The 19,570-nt window shown below is 36.3% G+C and overlaps 1 protein-coding gene across 1 annotated transcript; it reads left to right on the forward strand.

The window, feature by feature from the left end:
- Positions 1–806: 806 nt before the first annotated feature.
- Positions 807–19,551, forward strand: LOC128542734 (polycystic kidney disease protein 1-like 2). Its single transcript, XM_053512706.1, has 36 exons — positions 807–1,113; positions 3,035–3,193; positions 3,407–3,598; positions 5,054–5,164; positions 5,869–5,912; positions 6,046–6,131; positions 6,394–6,502; positions 6,628–6,757; positions 6,843–7,034; positions 7,126–7,256; positions 7,403–7,567; positions 7,667–7,807; positions 7,886–8,032; positions 8,117–8,235; positions 8,666–8,780; positions 9,008–9,139; positions 10,630–10,855; positions 10,934–11,124; positions 11,659–11,889; positions 11,975–12,076; positions 12,172–12,350; positions 12,756–12,902; positions 13,225–13,424; positions 13,544–13,770; positions 13,871–14,455; positions 14,550–14,652; positions 15,959–16,099; positions 16,181–16,366; positions 16,471–16,801; positions 17,540–17,673; positions 17,759–17,880; positions 17,979–18,139; positions 18,220–18,430; positions 18,733–18,834; positions 18,930–19,061; positions 19,253–19,551. The coding sequence occupies exons 1-36, from the start codon at positions 807–809 to the stop codon at positions 19,331–19,333; spliced, it is 6,072 nt and encodes a 2,023-aa protein (XP_053368681.1). The 3' UTR covers positions 19,334–19,551.
- Positions 19,552–19,570: the final 19 nt, after the last annotated feature.

Raw genomic sequence — 19,570 nt, forward strand, 5'->3', positions numbered from 1 at the left:
AAATAGAATATATAACCTCTAGTCAACATACACACTCTTATTTACACACTGACGGCAATTTGGAAGCACCAATTAATCTACTGTAATCTGCATGTCTTTGGACTGTGGTAGGCAACCAGAGTACTTGGAGGACACCCATACAACCTGCAAACTTCACACACACAGACCACACACAGTGTAAGGAGCGGCAATGAGTTGTCTGCATCCTCCATTCACAGGTAGCACTTAGCACAGAGACACCAGGGCTGTATATAAAAGGCAAAATGAGGCAATGATTGATTAAATAATTGTGATAAATTGGCATGCTCATAAAAATAATATACAATATTAATATTAATTAATGTACAATATTAAACATATCCCATATTTTTTCAATGTAATTAAATAAAAATAAATAAATAAGCATTTAAGAAAACAAATCTAAAATAAATGTGCAATTTATATATTGTACATAGACCTCAATTAGAATTTCCAAGTAAAGTATATTTTGTAAAAAATAAATAAATGAATAAATAATAATAATAAATCAATGATCATCATCATCTTCAGCAGCAGTATATACCCATTTATTGTTGTTCATCTGTGACTAAGCGCGCTTTTACTTATCACTTATTGTCTGTATTATCACTGCCTTGTACACAAACAATTCAGGAACACAATGTTCTTCCATTAGACATAAAGTCCTTTGTTGATGATGAAATAACAATTAACTAGGCTTAGACAAACTTTCGTGGTGACGTCACCACTGCCTTATAAAATGACAAAAAAAACACTGGCAACTTCAGTGTCCAGATGATGAGGTGAAGATGGAGAGACAGCCTCTGTCTGCTTTACTTCTTGTATTTGTCGTTAGCATCACCACAGTCTGTGGTGATGAGTACACAGAGATGTTGTCATGCCCAGAGAACCAAAAGGCCTATAATGGCTCCTGTTACGAGTTTATGACCCTGCAAATGAGCTTTGTAAATGCTCAGGCAAGATGTGAGCACAATGGTGGACATCTCACCTTTATCCACAATGAAGAAACACAACAGTTTCTACAGAAACATCTGCAGCCGGAGAAAAACTGGTGGATTGGGTTAGCATCTACATCCTTCAGCCTCAGCTCTAAGGGTATGATGTGGAGTTCATCATTTTAGATAGAAAAAGTCCTAATTTATTATGAAATGTAGTGCATTTTGTACCAAATTTATGCTTTTTAGTTTCCTGATAATATAAGTCTTTACTTCATATTTTCACTGTCATACTGCATTATGCAACATAAATTCATGTAAATGTTCTTCTCAGAACAAAATTATTTAAATGATAAAACATATCTGTATTATCCGTCTAATTCAAATGTGGTTATTATACAAAAGGCAGCACCTATGAGAGAAAATGCAAACCAGTAGGGATTACTAAAAATGCAAGAGTAATATAATGTCCATGAGTAATTCTTAACTAGGTATGGTACATTTTGTGCAATTTGTGTTCATACATAAGCTTATAGCATAATTATGCACATAAATATTATAGGCTATGTATTTTTTTAAAATACCCTTCTAAAATATAATTCTGGGTCTGAACAGCCAAAAAAAAAGATTATTAATAAGGATGTTCCAATCAGGGTTTTTGAGGGAGATCTCCATTTCCCGACCCCAGAAATCAGAATCGGACAATCCGGTATGGATCACCGATTACTAATTACAAGTTGTGTGGGCGTTATTGGGATCTATTATCTATCTATTATTAGCCTACAGTAGGCTATATGACTGTCTAGTTGACATACTTTTTATTTTAAACCTCATTAACTCAAAAGCATGTTGGCTTATACAGTAAATATAAATTCTTAACTTCTCCCAATGGAAAGTTTTGAAATTAAAAAATAATTATATGACTCCATTAAAATAATGGCCCAAATATTTGAATACAGGAATCAATTAAATTTATTTAACAATTAAAAACGTTATAAAAAAAAAACACACGAGAACCCGTGATTTATTGAACTTTTGACAAAGGAGGGATTCAGAATTGACCTAATTATGGAAACAAAATACTAATTATAAGTCATGAATTAGAGTAAATAGCTTGATTCTACATGTGATTTTATGATTCTGGTGCTATTTTAAAATAGTTTTTATTGAACATTCTGAGAAATTCTAAGAAATATCAAACCATCCAAAAACATTTTTACCCATATCAGGCAACAATATCCACCCTTTACCTATATTGCTCATCTTGTGTACAGCCGTAACAGGCCAGTAGCTTAGGGAATGTAGAGCTTAAAGCAGGGTGCAAGCAAAAACATTCACACACCCAAGTCTTTGCACTATCGGAGGAAACTGAAAACTGCAGGGAATTTACCAAGCACAGGGAGAACATGCAAAGTCTTGGAAATAATATCTTCTCAAATAATATTTTCAACAGTTTCTTTGCTGGATGTTGCATTTTGTTTTTTGTTAAAAATGCAACAGTGTTAAAAGTTTAACATAGAATTAACAATAACGCTAACATGTGGTTAACTAGCATGAGGTGCTAGCTAATCGCATAATTTATATACACAGCCCCCAATTAGAATATTTCAGGTAAAAATATTGGTTGGATTGGGGGTCCTAGCTAATCACATGATGGTATTAAGGATATTCTAATAAAAAAATAATAATAATAATTTGCTTTCAGTTGTATGTTCAAAGTGACCATGTATGTCAATATCACAAAGAAACGATAATTGAGCCTGAATTAAAAACATGCTCTTATACTTCTCGTGATGGAACTTTATTTATCCTTTTTATTATTTAAGGATGCTGTAGCAGGATGTAGTGCGCTAGCACAAAAGTAAATCAACTTTGGACAAAGAGTTGCATTTACAACAATGCGAAAAGTTAATGAGCTAAAATGAACACCTCAAGAAAAAACATTAATTTTCCAAGAATAAAATGTTAAATAGAAGAATTTTGTTCAAAGTACTTTAAAAAAAAATAATTATAGTATGACTGTATACAGGACTGATATAATACATAATTGATATTGTGGGGAAAAAACGCTGTATTTATAGATCCATTGTTCTGGCTGGATGGATCTGAAGTGAGCTACTCCAATTATCTCGGCTCAGACATGCCTGGTGCTGGCTGTGGCTACATCTCCAAAGAAACAGATTTTCACTGGGGAGCAACCAATAACTGCAGTCAGGAGTTTTTCTTTATCTGCGAGTTTGGTTAGTTATTTGATTACATCACTACATTATGGAAGTCTAATTGTATTTTTACTTTATTTAGATACCTGTCGTGTATCTGTAGATGTCTGACCAAATTAACCAATCCACTCTATGTAGATTAAAATATATATAGGGGAAAATGGTATATATTATATTATGTACTGTATGTTTGTGCAGTTGTGGAGTGTATTTGCATTTCATGCACTGTTTCAGAGTCGGGACAGAGACTAGCCTGTTTGGACAACCACTCCGTGACACTGAAATGTGACTCTGGTCAGGTCATAGAGATTGATGAGAGCTTTTACGGAAGGAACACGATGCACTACTGCAGAGCCAATAGTTCTCTTTTTCCTAAACCAGTTCAGGACAGGTGCAGCTGGGTTGATGTGGTTATTGCAGTATCAGGTATGTCCTCTTTAACCATTTCCAAGTCCACAGATTAGAATACACTTTCAGGAAAAAGTGTTCCAAACTGTAGTTTTTCCTATTCAGGTGTTACCTTAGTCTGTACATTATATTTTAGTTGGAAATGTAAATGAGTATATATATGAATATCCTACTAACAGTTTTGTACCTGAGCCCCCAATAACAAAAGTGTACTTCATATTAATTTAAACACCTTTCCTGTTAAACTAAACTTCTTGCTTCCACAGTAAAGATACTAACCAAGAATTTAGTCCTTGCTATGTATCTGATATCATCCAAAATAAGCATTGGTTTCCTGTTGATTCTTGTTTCTTCCTGTTGTCATCTCAGGGAGTTTTCTCTTGCCACCGTCACCCCGACTTGCTCATCAGGGACAATTATAATGAGTTTGATTTTATAAATTATAATGACCATTATTTATATATATATATATATATATATATATATATATATATATATATATATATATATATATAATGATATGACATTGTCATTGTGAGGATTGTTTAAAAGCACTATGTAAATAAAACTGAATTGTATTGAACTGAACAGGTGCAAATCCAATGAGATGCTGTTTGCATTTAACCAGACATACATACAAGGTCTATTTATATTCAATAACAAATGCAGATCTAAAGCTATTAGGGGATTATGAACAGGGGTATGGCATTGTGAATAAGATATATGTGGCAAATATATGTATGTACCAACAATAATTGTGGATTAGTGAAAGATGTGTAAATATGCACAAAACTTATGCATTATTGTTGGTATGTACATATGTTTGCCATATACATCCTATTCAGAATGCCAAATGCACCCTTTGTACAGTGGTGAAATACATGTATATATGCACAGTGCATATATGCATGTCTTATTGTACAATATAAACAAAATACTTATGGTGAAATATACAATATTTCATAGACAACATTACAAAATTATGTACAGTGGTAAGGAGTAAGTATAGTACAATTAAAGAGTGCAGTAGTTTTATGGTTATTGAATCATGATCAGCCAGACAGGTAAAAGTTGTTGAATTGTTTTGAAGTTTGTGCATATTTAGTCATGTATTGCACAAACACAGCTGTGTACATGTAAAGAATTTGTCATTGTCATGTCTTACACCTAAAAAAGTGACACAAAAATACATTTACTGCCTTAACATTGATTATAGGACACAACATTCCAGCTAATTTTGAAAGCATGGATGAACTAAAAGCATTTAAAAAGTCAAATATTTACCTGTGATGACCATCAATGTCTTTGTTTGCACAAGTAGTGATCAATGATTCATTGTCTTTTAATTGAGTGGGCATTGTGGATATAGTCCTCTGTCATATCAAGCACTGAAAGCCTGTTGTGTGACTTGGACTGATGCAATAATCAAATTTCATTAACACGATCGTACTGTAAAGTCTGTTTTATTCACAGATTTATGCCATGGCCTGCAAGTTTGCAAGGTTCCTGCAGACACATCAGCCTTCGGAGAGCCTTGCCCACAACTGGGAAGTTACCTGTCTATAAAATACCACTGCAAAGATGGTAAGAGGCCTAGTACCTACTTATCCTGTACTAAAGCATGCATAAAATTGGACTTGTTATACTGTATGTTTTACCTTTCTTTGGCAGCTTATGTCCTTCATATTTTTTGGATCCTTTTTCAAAAGATATTTACCATATCTAAAAACAGTGGATTACTGTACATGAGTATATTCTAAGTAATATATTACTTAGGTAAAAGTAGTCCTTCATTTGCATCTTTACTTAGTAAAAGTACCAAGCTTGTATCACAAGCTCAAAATAGCCTTTGCCATAGTAAAAGTCTACTTGTCTCTCTCTGTGCTTCTGATTTCAAATGCCTGCTACATTGTTAAATAATGCAATTACGCATCAGCTTTAAATACTACACACCCCTGTGGTTATGTAATGCAAAGTCATGCAGAAATGTTGTGAAGTAAAAAAAGATGGAGTAAAATAAAAGTGAAATTATACCTCTAATAAACTTACTCAAATACAGATACATGAAATATGAACTTAAGTACAGTGAATACACCTATGCTATACTTAGCTTTTTGTATAGTATATTCTTTCACCCTGACATATGCTTTGCAGTGTTTTGTTTCATCCGTACAGTATATACACCAATGATTAGTACTTGTTTATAGAAATGTTTTTTTTTCATCAATTTACAGTATATTTAAAATATTTTCTGTTGAGCAGATTTATATTTGTCTTGTTTTATGCAGGACCCCAGTTATCAGCAAGTAATGGAACCAAAAGTTCTTCCCAGGTAGACAATTAACCAAATAATCTATTTATATATTGTTATTTATTATATATATTTATTATATATATTGTACCTGTATCAAAATACAAATTTTTTTTTATACATTTCCTAACTCTTTAACTTTTCATGTTCACAGTTAAGAAGGTTCATTAGGAACGATAAAAACGATAAATGCACATGTAGTGATCTACAGAAGAGCAATAAAGTTAATGTTGACATCGAGTAAGACATTGGCCTATTATTTAACCTACCCTCTATTTATCCATTTTCTTTTTCACTTTCATGATGCACTGTACTGTCTATTTATTTATTTCCTCCTCTCACTTATTTTTCATTTCCCATGCTGAAGTAGTAGTACCTGTATATTTGAAGATGTATAAACTATTGCTTTTCTTTTCTTTTCTTTTCTTTTACTTATAATAATTGCAATAAAAATATTTATAATTTTCCGTGCAATATTATAATTTTTATTTCCTTTTTTTAGCTGTTTGACAAATTGTGATTCAATAAATGTCGATACAGATATTTCTCTAAAATCATCCCCGGATGATTTAACAAATGTTGAGTGGTTTTACATAAAGCCAAATGGTCCAGTAAGTAAAATTAATATTTGAAAAAATCATAAATTATTTTCACATTAAAATTATTCCTGACATTCATATAATAGGGTGGCTATAGAGAGAGACTGTTGTATGTATCTTTTTTCTGTTTCTAAAAGGTTCAGGTTTCGTGTAAACACAATAAAAGACCCATGCAGTTGAGTGACAAAGTTGGAACTGGTTCCCTTTATAATGTTCCAAGTCAAACACTGGAAAATCTTAATCATGGCTTCACTATTGTAGCAAAAGGTATCAATGTTATACAAAGTTATATTTTGTTTGTTAATTTTTTGCTAATTGCTATAATCAACTATTTATTCTTCCTTTCTTGCAGGATATAAAAATAATGATATTGGCTATGATTGCAAATTTTTTCAATTTCAAAACACTAACCCAGATCTACCCACACCCGTCTGTTCAATTTCCCCTTCCACTGGGGATATCTTTACTCCATTTAGAATCAGCTGCACCATAAGCCCGACTTTTTGTTCTGAGCCTTGCACAGTCTACCTCAAAACCTCCGAAGGTGAGAGCATAGATCCTATTGATATTACAAGTTAAAGACGAGTTGTAATTCTTATAAGAAAGGCATGTCATTTAATGCTTTTTTCCTGCAGGTCAATACGTCTATCAGGGCAATCAGATATCCGGCATACCTGACCTTTATCTTCCTCGGGGTCACTTTGGGCTAATAGTTACTGTTAAGAATAATGCTCGTCAGACAGTCAGCACTACAGTCGATGTTCGGGTCAGTCAGTTTTTTCCTACTAATATGATGCTGGTTTTGTAGCAACTGTTGCTCTTTAACCATTTCTAAAAATCTATTTGGCACAATAAGAAATGTTGAAAAATATGCAATGCTATTAAAGTTTAATTTGTAGGTTATTATTCTAGGTCACAGACAGCACCAGTTTGTCTGCTGGAGCTGTACAGGAGGCTTTGTCACAAGTTGTATCGCTGCAGAAAGCAGGAGTGATTTCAGCCTCCACGTTGGCGCAGTTGTTTGAGGCCGTTTCTGATAACTTGAACAGCAATTTAAGTGAAGACGATAAAAAAGAGGTAGTAAGATATTCCACATTTACACATTTCAATTAATTAAGAACCATTTCTACATTCTGTTGTCAACTTTAGCTCACTTCCATCATTTTTTTTCCTAAGCTGGTAGAAAGCATGTCTACATCATTGCTTGATGCAGTGACCCAAGAAAATACAGACTATCTTCCCGATGAGATAACAGTCTTAGCTTCCTCAGTCCTAAGTCTTGTCACACATGAAAATCTACTGACGCCTAACATTACGGTACTTGTTTTAGTGTTAATTATGTAATTACACAGTTGTGCTTAACATTTCTGACCTGTTTTCTTTTTTCATCCACAGGCAGCAGTATGCTCTGTTCTTGATGACATTAGTAAGGACCTAATTTCTTCATCCAATGGGAACAGCAATGAAACGTCCAGCGCAGCTTTGCCTATTGTTTTATCATCCAGTATTCTTCTCAAACATTCTGCTGTCAATGACCAACAGGTACCAAAAGCAAACTACCCACCTAAACAAAAAACTGACAAACCAAGAGTGACAAGATTGAGAATGATGTTTCTTTGTTTTCAGACATCTGAAAAATTACTCAGGATAATGGACCAAGTACAGAGCGCCCTGCTTGCTAAAAAGTCTATAAACACGGAGCCGATATTACTCAGCTCTCCACTGATTAATCTCTATGTGAACAGGTATGAGGGTGTTAAGGGTAATATTAAAACTGTGGAAGGTGCTCTGAAATGAACTGGTCTTCAATTTAGGGTGTATTCCCACCTCATGTTCACAGTATAGGCTCTAGTTTCATTGCTCCCCTTATTATAATAAAGAGCAAAGTCAAACAATAATAATAACTGCAGGATATAGAAAGACAATGAGAGTCAAGAGAACACAAATGGGTAACAAACCAATTCCTGGATCAGGGAGGGAGACAGGGTTATAACTGGAAACCAAAGTTTACATAAATGTATTGCATAGTTGCCATTTACACAGTCATGCCAAAGGCAAAACCAAAAAATATTAAATCTGAAAAATTAATAAACATTACTGTAGGTGTTTTTCTGATGTTATTGTGATTTACACTGTACTCATCACAGTGTTTTGTTTGCCTTTTTCCTCTTCTAGGGTGACACCAGATTATCTCTTTGGCCTAATCATTACTGAGAACATTTCAGCCGCCTTCACACTTCCATCTTCAGTTTCTTATCTGGTTCCATCAGATGAGCCAGTGAATTTGCGTGTAAGTTCCCTTTTATTCGCTATTCTGTGGTTATATAAAGCTATTTCTCTATGCGTAAAAAATCAGCAAACACCTTTAAAAAAAAAAAAACAACACTCAGTGACATTTAAAAATTACATGACATTCGGGGTCAAGTTCAAATTTGCTTTTTAACTTCCCTTTTTTAATGCAAAACCTACTGAATGTTTAATAATTTTTTATGACTTATGTCCTCTACATGATCACAGATGATGAGCTTTGGGATAAACCCTTACGCTTGGAACAAAGAAGAGGACATTAGTGGAACAGTCGGGAGTCTCTCTCTTTCCAGAGATGATGGTTCTGTTATCCCAGTGGAAAATCTTGATGAGGAAATTGAGGTATAAATTTCCACAGCCCAAGATGCATTGTGTATTTCATGTCTGTGCTAGTTTTCTGTCTTTAACATTAAACTCATAGCCTCAGTCCATCCTCCAGTTTGGTTGGTTCCCTCCAATGTGCTAAAACATGGTAAGATTTAATGGTGGAACGGTGACTATAAATTTCTCCTAGAATACTTTGCATTCTACTTCTCAGCAGTCTTTACTGTCTGCTCCAGGGTCTTGAGATCCAAAAATGGAAACATCTGCCAACTTTTATGTACAACTGTAAGTTTGAAAAAGACGCTTAAAATCAGAGCTGGTTGCAGACATAGATGAAAACATCATGTTTAGCAAAGCATTTTTTAAAAAGGCCATTGCAAGTCTTTTATTATTTAATACTTAAAGCAAATGTAAAGTAAATCTAAAGGTCAGATCTTTTGACCCTTTACTCAAGTGCACATGTAAATGAAGGACTTCTACTTTTATTTAAGTAATACTTGCTCCCTAGGAATTCCTACTTTTATACTAGTACAGGATTTGTGTACTTTAACCACTTCTGCTGTTTAGGAAGTTGTTGAAGATCTCAGTGAGAACATCCGCTAGTTTGTCTTCACATTCTCGAAGTACTGCCAGAAATATTGTCTGGTTCAGAAATCTTCTCTGAGTTGATTCTGCCTAGACTCAAGAGTTTAGCTTAGAGTTTGCCTCATATTAGCTGCATTAAAAAAAGAGTACCTGGTAATTGGTGGAGTGGTGGTCTTTCTTGCCACCACATTGTTGGGCATCTTGCTCCAAGCATAGAAGAACATCTGAAACAGAGGAATCACTGAGACAGGCAGGTGATGTTGTTGTGTAGTAGGTGTGCCACCCCTCTCCTGAAAGGATTCCCTACTGTAGGTGTCATGGGTCCTCAGCAACAAGCACAGTTCTGCTGTTAATCATTTAAATTTATTTGATTCAATAAAATTTTATTTGAATCATGGCTTCTGATTACAATGTATAGTGATGGTCATTGATAGAATTTAGGGAACACTGACTTGAAATTGAAATTCCTAAAATCTCCGGCATTTATCTGAATGGCAACTCTTGCTAATCCATGTCTTCTTAAAAAAAAAAAAAAAAAAACAGCAATTCCTAGAACCACCCTGAGTAGTCTGTTGTAGATGTTAAAGATAATAGCCAACCAACTAGGGTGTACTTCAGCCTAGCACAGCTCCCCATCCGCCTGCTACGCTTCCACTTCCTCACACCACTCACCCATCCACCAAGTCACCTCAGGCAATGCAGAGCTCACATAGCTATATGCATCAAATCAACGCACAGGTTAGTTAATGTGTTGTTCCTTTAATGTCTGGCAGTGCTAGACACGCACACCGCTTGATCTGATGTCCATGTACCATGAGAACTAAATATAGAAGTTGCTTTAGATCCACTGCCACCTTGACCATGATAAAACATGTACTGAAGGTAAAAATGTAATGTGTATAAATGTGTCTTCCTGTTTTAAGATTCTCTTACCAAGACTAGGTGTTGTGGATAAAAACCAAACATTTCTGAACCTGACAAGTTACAGCACTATGGCCATCAATGTGACTGCTCCAAACACCTCTCTGGTGCTGAAACTGGAGCCTTCAAATGAGACACCTTTAATGTTACATCTGGGCTTTCAGTACTATCCAAATGACACCAAGTATGTTGCCAAGATCCAATTCCCTCAACCAGAAGACTCACAAGGTGACTGTTCTACCATTGTTCTAGCATAATAAATCATAACAGTCATGAATGGGATTTAGATCTTTTTTTTCTCCACAGTAGACGAGTATACCTGGGTTTTGACCCCCAAAGATGTGGCATTAGAAGTGGGGATTTATTATCTTCTAGTGAGGCCTATAGTCCCAGCAGGTGTAAACTCCACAAATGTAACAGTGTTCATTACATCGATTGCTGCTAACTGCAAGTACTGGAATGAGTCTAATAACAGATGGAGTGAACATGGCTGTAGGGTGAGTTACATTGACAATTTAACACAAGTTTGTTTTATGATGTAACAATTGTGCATTTGTCATCACACCTAATCTAAATATAACATAAATCAAAAACTCAGCAATTTAACTGTTGAGAAGGATTTAGAGCAAACTTTTACAACACACTCACAAACACACACACATGTTACACTTGCAACAGTATTTCGTACATACCTTCTGGTTGTATAAAGGTGTAAAACAATGTTAGCTCCAATTGGAGATCAATGGGATGTCACCCTGTTTATTTAATTAAGAAATTAGCCGTGGCCTGGCTACTCACATCTTTACACCATTCTGTGTGCTTTTCCCATGAGTGGTGTATCATTTTCACAAAAATCCTTAACGATATTTGTTACCACTAAATAATCTGTGTAGCTTTGCTATCACATTTATTCCAGCCATCCTTGCTCGATGGAAATTAATAAGTTCTGTAAAATTCTTTGGCAAACCAAGCTCTTCATTTAGCTTTTAGCAGTATTTTGTGCTCATGAGTAACGTCATTAAAATTTTTAGGTTGGCCCTCTCACCACATCTCTGGTCACCCAGTGCCTGTGCACTCACTTGACATCGTTTGGGAGCTCGTTCTTTGTCATGCCCAACACAGTTGATGTGTCTCGTACTGCTGAGCTTTTTTCCACGTTCAGCAACAACCCTGTGGTCGTGTGTTTTGTTGGTGCTTTATTCCTGGTCTACATTATAACAATGATATGGGCTCGCAAGAAAGACCTGCAGGACAAAATAAAGGTATAGCAGTTAATAAAGTATTGTCTTACATATGAACATAACCTGTAATTATAATTTTTTTAATTGTCCTGACATAATTTTCAAGGTGAGAATCACTGTGTTGGAGGATAATGACCCATTGGCTGAATATCGTTACTTGGTGGCTGTTACTACGGGGCATCGCCATGGAGCTGCCACAACATCTAATGTCAGTATTCCCATTTCTGTGTTAATGTACAGTAGCACTGGTGTCATTTTGTTATAAATGTACATAATATTTGCGTTGTTTTTATGCACCGCCAGGTTACGCTGACACTAACAGGCACTGTTTGGGAGAGTAAGCCTCATCATATGACTGATCCAGAAAAACCTGTGTTCACTAGAGGAGCAGTGGACATATTTTTGCTCACTACTCCTTTCTCTCTTGGAGATCTGCAGAGCATCAGGCTGTGGCATGACAACTCTGGGGAGCATCCTGATTGGTAAAGTGGATGGATTTGTCTTGAGCATTCTGTAAAAATGTGTACACTGCATGAATTATGTAGAAATGTTCTGTTATAAAAGAACTGAGACTCCTTACATAAATGTAAAGTAAACATATGAAAGATTATACAATTTTCTTTCTTAAATATTAACATGTCATAATCAGTTTACTATTAATCAAGCATGCATTTAGATTATGTGTACCGCCCACAAGTCACTGTGAATGAGCTGTTACAATACAATCATCACTAGGAGTACATTAATAAATATGTGATTTGAAATTCTGCTGTCAGAGCTGCTGTTATACAAAACACCTTCTGTCTAATCAGAGCAAAAATTGTCTAAAAAAATACAAATTGCATTCCATTACGTGCAGATGGTGAGCTACAGTTTTTGTTCATCAGGTATGTCAATAAGGTGATGGTACAAGACCTGGAGACTGGAGAGATGTGGCATTTCTTGTGCAACTCATGGCTGGCCATTGATAACGGGGATTGCACTCTGGACAAGGTGTTTACAGTAGCATCTGAGACAGACTTAAAAGGTTTCCAGTGAGTAGCATAATTTTCTTTAAATAACATTTCCAACATGAACACCTACAGTACAGTACCAAGCCATAGCCAAGTGGTGCAGTGGGTAGCATTGCTGTCTAACTCTGGATTTCTCAACAGTTTGATCTGGTTGTCTAGGTTCAGTGTATGGTTCCTCTGGTTTCAAATAACTGCACATTAATTATTTAGTCTAAATTTTAAAATAGCTTTTTCTTGCTTGGATCCACTGTTTCCAGGATAGCGTCTGAGTTCATCATAACCAGTATAAACCAGGTCATAAAGATGAATAAATATCTTGCTGTTTCTTTTTTTACCACACCAGCAATCTATTTTTCACGAAGACAGTGAAAGACTTGTGTGATGGCCACATCTGGTACTCTGTTGTAAACCGACCTGCGAGCAGTAATTTCACTCGAGTCCAGCGACTCTCTTGCTGTTTCTCCCTGCTGCTCTGCACCATGTTAACCAGCATCATGTTCTGGGGGATTCCCAAAAACCCCTCTGAGCAAGACATGGAATTAGGTACTGATATGTAATGTTATTAACTTTTTTAAAAAGTAAAAAACTAAAAGCAATATTGAACCACTTTGTGTAAGGATTCAATATACTGTATTCTAAAGCATCTGTTTTTTTAACTGAAGGGACTATCACATTCAACTTGCAACAAGTGATGATCGGGATCCAGAGTTCCATTATTATGTTCCCCGTCAATCTCTTGATTGTAACCATATTCAGAAGCACCCGGCCTCGTAAAAAGAAAGAAGTAACAATAATTCAAGAGTCCAAATCTGGATCTTCTAAGGAGGAGAAAAAACTTGCAGAAAGATGGCGCATTCAGACAGACATTACCGTTGAAATTGTTGTCAAAGTAAGTCTTCAAATGATGGTCTTAGCTGTTTATTAATATTAGTGCTTAAAATCTAATAAATGTGCCTTAACACAGTTTATTTAAAATAATTGTTTCTTAGGAATTAAAGAAAATAGTTCGTGCCCTGGCTAAAGCAGTGAAGTGTCCCATTCCAAGTGCAGCAGAGGAATCTGAAACAACGGACATCAACACTTTATTGTTGGTACTGGAAGACATCATTCGGCGGCAGAATTTCAAACCCAGCAAATCTTTTGTAAAAGATACAGAAAATGAGAATTTATACAAACTTTATCTGCACTATCTATACAATCAGCTATGGAATTTTGAAAAAGAGCTGAGGCTGCTGGATCCATCTCAATTCCCTAAGTCAGAAGGCTATATTCAGGCTGTGCTTCAGCTTCAAAATATGAAACTGTTGCTAGAGCCCTATTCCTATTCTCAGTCTATGAACAACGAGGCCCAAATCGCCAGCCCTGAAAAAGAGCAAAAGAAAAAGTGGTATCAGAAAGGCTTACCCTGGTGGTTTGTGATTGTGGGTTGGATTCTCATTGCAGCCACTAGTGGCGTGTCAGCATACTTCACCATGATGTATGGGCTGACATACGGAAAAGAACGCTCCATCAGCTGGCTTATTTCTATCTCAGTGTCGTTCTTTCAGAGTTTGTTCGTCACCCAGCCTATAAAAGTAGGAGTTACTTTTTTTTCTTTTTTTAACAAATATAAAATTACTTTTTGAATAAATTTGTTTTATTATTTATATTGTAATTTACATATGACAGGTACTTGGATTGGCAGTCTTCTTTGCTTTAGTGGTAAAAAATGTGGAAAATCAAGATGAGAATATGTTCCAGCTGTTGAAGGACATGACACTTACCTACTCAGGTACCTGCAGACCTTCTCTAGCAAGACTTTGTAGCAATATGATGTATGTTATAACATTATTGGTATTAAGTTGGTAATGAATTATGTTAGAATTGGGGTAAAATTGGTAAAATTATGTTGTGTCATAAAATGATATAAAATTATGTGTCATGAAAGGAAGCGGGTGAAGCACAGTAAAAAACAAAAAAACACAAGGTAATCAAACAGATGCAAAAACAAACTAAATGTATAAACTTAAAAACCATTTGACAACCCATGTTGTCATGCTTGCTTCGTGCCATAGCTTCAAGAGCACCTTGCAGGCATCCTCGCAGTTTTGAGAGTATCATGCCAGTGGCACACCTCAACCTCATCGATGTCATGTGTGTTCTGTCACTCTTGTGCCATAGCTATAGAAATGCAATGCTTCCACCTCCTCCTGGTTTAAAAAAAAAACAGGGGGGGGGCGGTTTGGGGGGGGGGGAGTTAATGTCAGGGTTGTCCCATGGAGGGTGCTGTGTGCCATATAAGTATTTAACTTTTATTAATTTTTTTTATAAATTTAGTCCTGTCCAATTCTTTTTTCCCCGATTTTTCCCCCCAATCTAGTCGTGGCCAATTCCCCCCCGTCACTAGGAGGCTCCCACATTAAGGCTACTACCACCACTCAGTCGGGAGGACGAAAGCTATCCCGTGTTTCCTCCGAACCACGTGACGCGAGCCGACCGCATCTTTTCGAACTGCTCGCTCACGCACCGTTAGGGGCGAAGTAACACACTCGGAGGAAAGCGCTAGCCGCTCCTTCCGTGTGCGCGAGCTCACAGACGCCCCTGATTGGCTGTAGAGCCGTGGTTAATGTGGGAGCACAAGTACCTCTTATCCCTTCCCCCTGAAAGAGCTCGGCCAATCAGCTCTCTCTGTGCCTCCGGCTGTGAGAGGAAAACAGCATCACCCGGGGTTCGAACCAGCGATCTCCGGATTGTAACTTTTATTTTAACATTGGTTCCCATTCCACAGGTGTTTAATTTTTAGTTAGGTTTGTTATGTTAAGTTTAAAGGTTCTTTACACACGTTTTGTTTCTTCTGTTCTGTCTTATTTAATATGCTGTTTGTTTCTCTGTTGCAATATTGTTCACAAATTTTCCACATTCATGTAGTTTAATAATTTTTTCTTTCATGTCCATCTCCCATTGCCACTATCACTAGAACTGCTTTTGCTGCATTTAATCCGATGTGATTTTAGTGGCAAAGTTTCAACAAAGTATTTTGCTACTCAATCATCCTCTCTTTTTTTTAATATATATTAAAACTTTGCTCTTGTCTACAGAGGATCCTGATGATATACGCATTTCCAGAAGGGACAGCATGTCCACGTTCTACCAGCCTCCTCCTCCTGCTGACATTGAGAAAATGAAGGAAAATTATATAAAAAATCAAAAAGCTGTTGCCTTAATCAAGGAGATTATCAGTAAGTCAAGATGACAATTAGATTAGATTTATTTACGAAGAGAAAGAACAGGCTTTTTAAATATGTTTCTTTTCTACACAGTTTATTTTGCATTTCTGTGCGTACTACTCTTGACTACATATGGTCAGCGTGATCCAAACGCTTATTATCTCACTCGGCACATTCAGCAAAGTTTCAGCACTGGGATCACTGACAGCATGAGCCCTGGAGATGTGTTTAACTGGGCAAATGATGTCCTCATCAGCAATCTCTTTGGACAACGTCCAGGTTTTGTATCAACCCTAATATGAAACATGCACTGTTACATTGGGCTTGATTCAGGCCATAATGATCTGATAAAATCTTTGACCAATTAATTTCTACATTCTCAGGGTTTATCACAGATGGAAACTCAAAGCTTGTGGGAAGTGCCCGTCTTAGGCAGGTTCGAGTGCATAGGGACTCGTGCAAGATATCCAAAGCCATGCAGCAGGCTGTTTATAATTGTAATGCCCCATACTCCTGGTCTGTAGAGGATATGGGCTCCTACGGTCCGAGTTGGAACCATTCAAAAGATGTAAATATATCTGAGACCCTTCTTATCCCCTGGCAATATCAAACCCAGTCCAAACTCAGGGGGCACCCAACCTGGGGCACGATGGCTTTTTACAGAGGTGGAGGATTTGTACTGGACCTGGGTCTTGACCCACAACAAGCAAGCAGGTGAATTTTTCTTTTAAGTTTAATGCTCTAAGTCGAAACGATGCTGAACTATATTCAACGTGAGCATTTGTGGCATTATGAGGTAGAGAATTAGAGTTGAAAAGCACAGAAGATTTTACAATTTGAAGTATACACAGATCAGCTATAAATTTAAAACAATTAACATTAGAACCACCTAGGTTTTGGGTTCTGTTGTGCCACCAACGAAGCTCTGGCCCCTTCGGCCTTGGAATCCATGGGACATCTGGTGGTGTGCTTTGGTTTCTGGTGCCGGGACATTGGTGCATCACTGTTATGGTGGCAAAAGGGGGACCTATTTAATATTAGGCAGGTGATGATAAGGTTATGGCTGATTGGTGTATGTTCTAAATGGATATAAAAACAGTTACAAATAGAAGGTGTTATAATTTATTTAAGATTAGGTGCATCATGAATACTAGTATCCCATGGGATGCCAAAAAAAAAAAATATTCAGGCACATCAGACAGCATTCCTATTCCAATACTAGAGCATTTCCATTCCTGTTTTAAATTTTAGTACAGAGACATATTGTTTTAGTGTTAGTAATTAGATTACAACCTTACTTTGTAGGGATCCAGCAAAGTGCAGAGAGTTCTAGATAAAGCTAAATATTTGGCCCCCATGACTTAGGCTTCTTCTCGTCAGGTGATTATGACCTGTAATTAAAACTGTAATTACTTTTTTCAAATAAATTATATGAACTCTTTCTCCTTACAGCATGCTACAGTATTTGTTTAACAAAACTTGGCTGGACGTATACACACGGGCAATTTTTGTTGAGTTCACGGTATACAATGCCAATGTCAACCTCTTCTGTATTGTCACCCTGATGCTAGAAACCACTGCACTGGGTAAGAATACTAATCTACTATAATATTTAAAACACAGAGAGTTTATTTAAAAATAGCATATCTACATGCTCTGTGTGTTTGTTAGGAGCGTTCCAGTACAGCAGTGAGCTGCATATTCTACGTCTTTATCAGACCACAGATGGCATTAATATAGTGGCCTCTGAAGTCATTTATTTCCTTTTCATTCTTTATTATATGTTTTTGCAGGTACGTTCCCTTTATTATTTAACTGATCTGTAAAAACAAAAATGTCCACTATTGAATTAAATCACACGAAAGACTAAAATGTATGATTGTATCAACAGATCAAAAAAATCAAGCATCAGAAATTGCAGTACTTTAGAAGCAAGTTTAACCTTTTAGAACTCTCCATCATTCTTTTAAGTTTGGCTGCACTGGGTGCAATCATCAACAGGACAATTCAGGGAAATAAAGATCTGCAGTATTTTCAAAAAAACAGAAATCAGTGAGTGGACATTACAAATTTCAACGTTAAACTTTTAAGTAGTGCATTTCAAGCAGTTCCTCGTTGTTTTTTTGCACTAGCTTCCCAAGCTTCTGTGACACAGCCTCCGCTGACTCATCCCTCGGGTACATTTTGGCTTTCCTTATTCTGCTGGGTACCGTCAAAATGTGGCACCTGATGCGGCTCAACTCCAAAATAAACTTGATTATCTGCACGCTGCAACGAGCTTGGAATGACCTCACCAGCTTCATTGTTGTCTTAATCATTATGCTCCTGGCCTACTCCCTTGTGGTGAGGGTCAAAAAACAGACTCACATACTTTAATAAGTTTGTGCCTCATGTATTCAGGACTCCTGAATTCAGAATACCTCCATTCCACCTCCTAAAAACAAGATAAAACACTCTATTGATTTTACACAAGAATTTTATCACAAAGATATATATATATATATATATATATATATATATATATATATATATATATGTGTGTGTGTGTGTGTGTGTGTGTGTGTGTGTGTGGCTGCATCTCGCACCTAGGAAATCCAGCATCACCAGGACCAGTATACCAATTAATAAAATTATTTCTCTCTTAGTGCAATTTGCTGTTTGGTTGGATTCTGTACACATACAGGACTGTTCAAGATTCCATGTTAGCGATTATTGCCTTACAGCTTGGCATATTCAATTATGAAGAGGTACTGTAGGTGATAATTTCTTTAATTTGTTCAAATCTTTCTGATCATCCATTAAACAATCCCTTACTTAATTTGTCATTGTGTCTTATCTGTAGGTCCTGGATTTAAACCCAGTGCTTGGTGCTTTCCTAATTCTCTCTTGCGTCTTCTTAATGACATTTGTGGTGCTGAACCTTTTCATCTCAGTGGTTCTTGAGGCATTCAGTCAAAAGCGAAAGCACTACAAGGTATTATGCAACATATTGATCTTAGAAAAACACATTAAAAGGAACTGGTATCAAAGATTAGCGTAAAGAATAAGTAATGTGCTTATTACAGGATGCTTCTTTACAATTTGCTCATATTTTAACACAACAGCTTGTGTAATGTCCAATGAAACTGACCAAGTAATTCTTTATCCAAAATCTCTCACCACCAGCCATCTGAAGAGGAGGAAATAGTAGACCTGATGATGATAAAGATCTGCAAGTTGTTTGGCATCCCAGTTAAGAAGAAATGATGAAGAAAACCTAACAGAACCCCATCCTTACACTTATGCTTAAGCTGTTCTGTTTGTGTAGCTGTCCAAGATGAACAGACTGTTTAATAGGTGAATTGCTGCTTTTTAATGTTCCTTAAAAATGCTTTTATCTAGACCATGACTAGAAGTTCATCAGGAGTTGTGTTTAAGGAATATGCTCTTTCTCACGTTATGCACATTTCTGTATGCATGTAATCAACAAAATATGTACAGTAT

Source organism: Clarias gariepinus, chromosome 15 (genome assembly GCF_024256425.1).
Source record: "Clarias gariepinus isolate MV-2021 ecotype Netherlands chromosome 15, CGAR_prim_01v2, whole genome shotgun sequence".
Lineage (NCBI taxonomy): Eukaryota > Metazoa > Chordata > Actinopteri > Siluriformes > Clariidae > Clarias > Clarias gariepinus.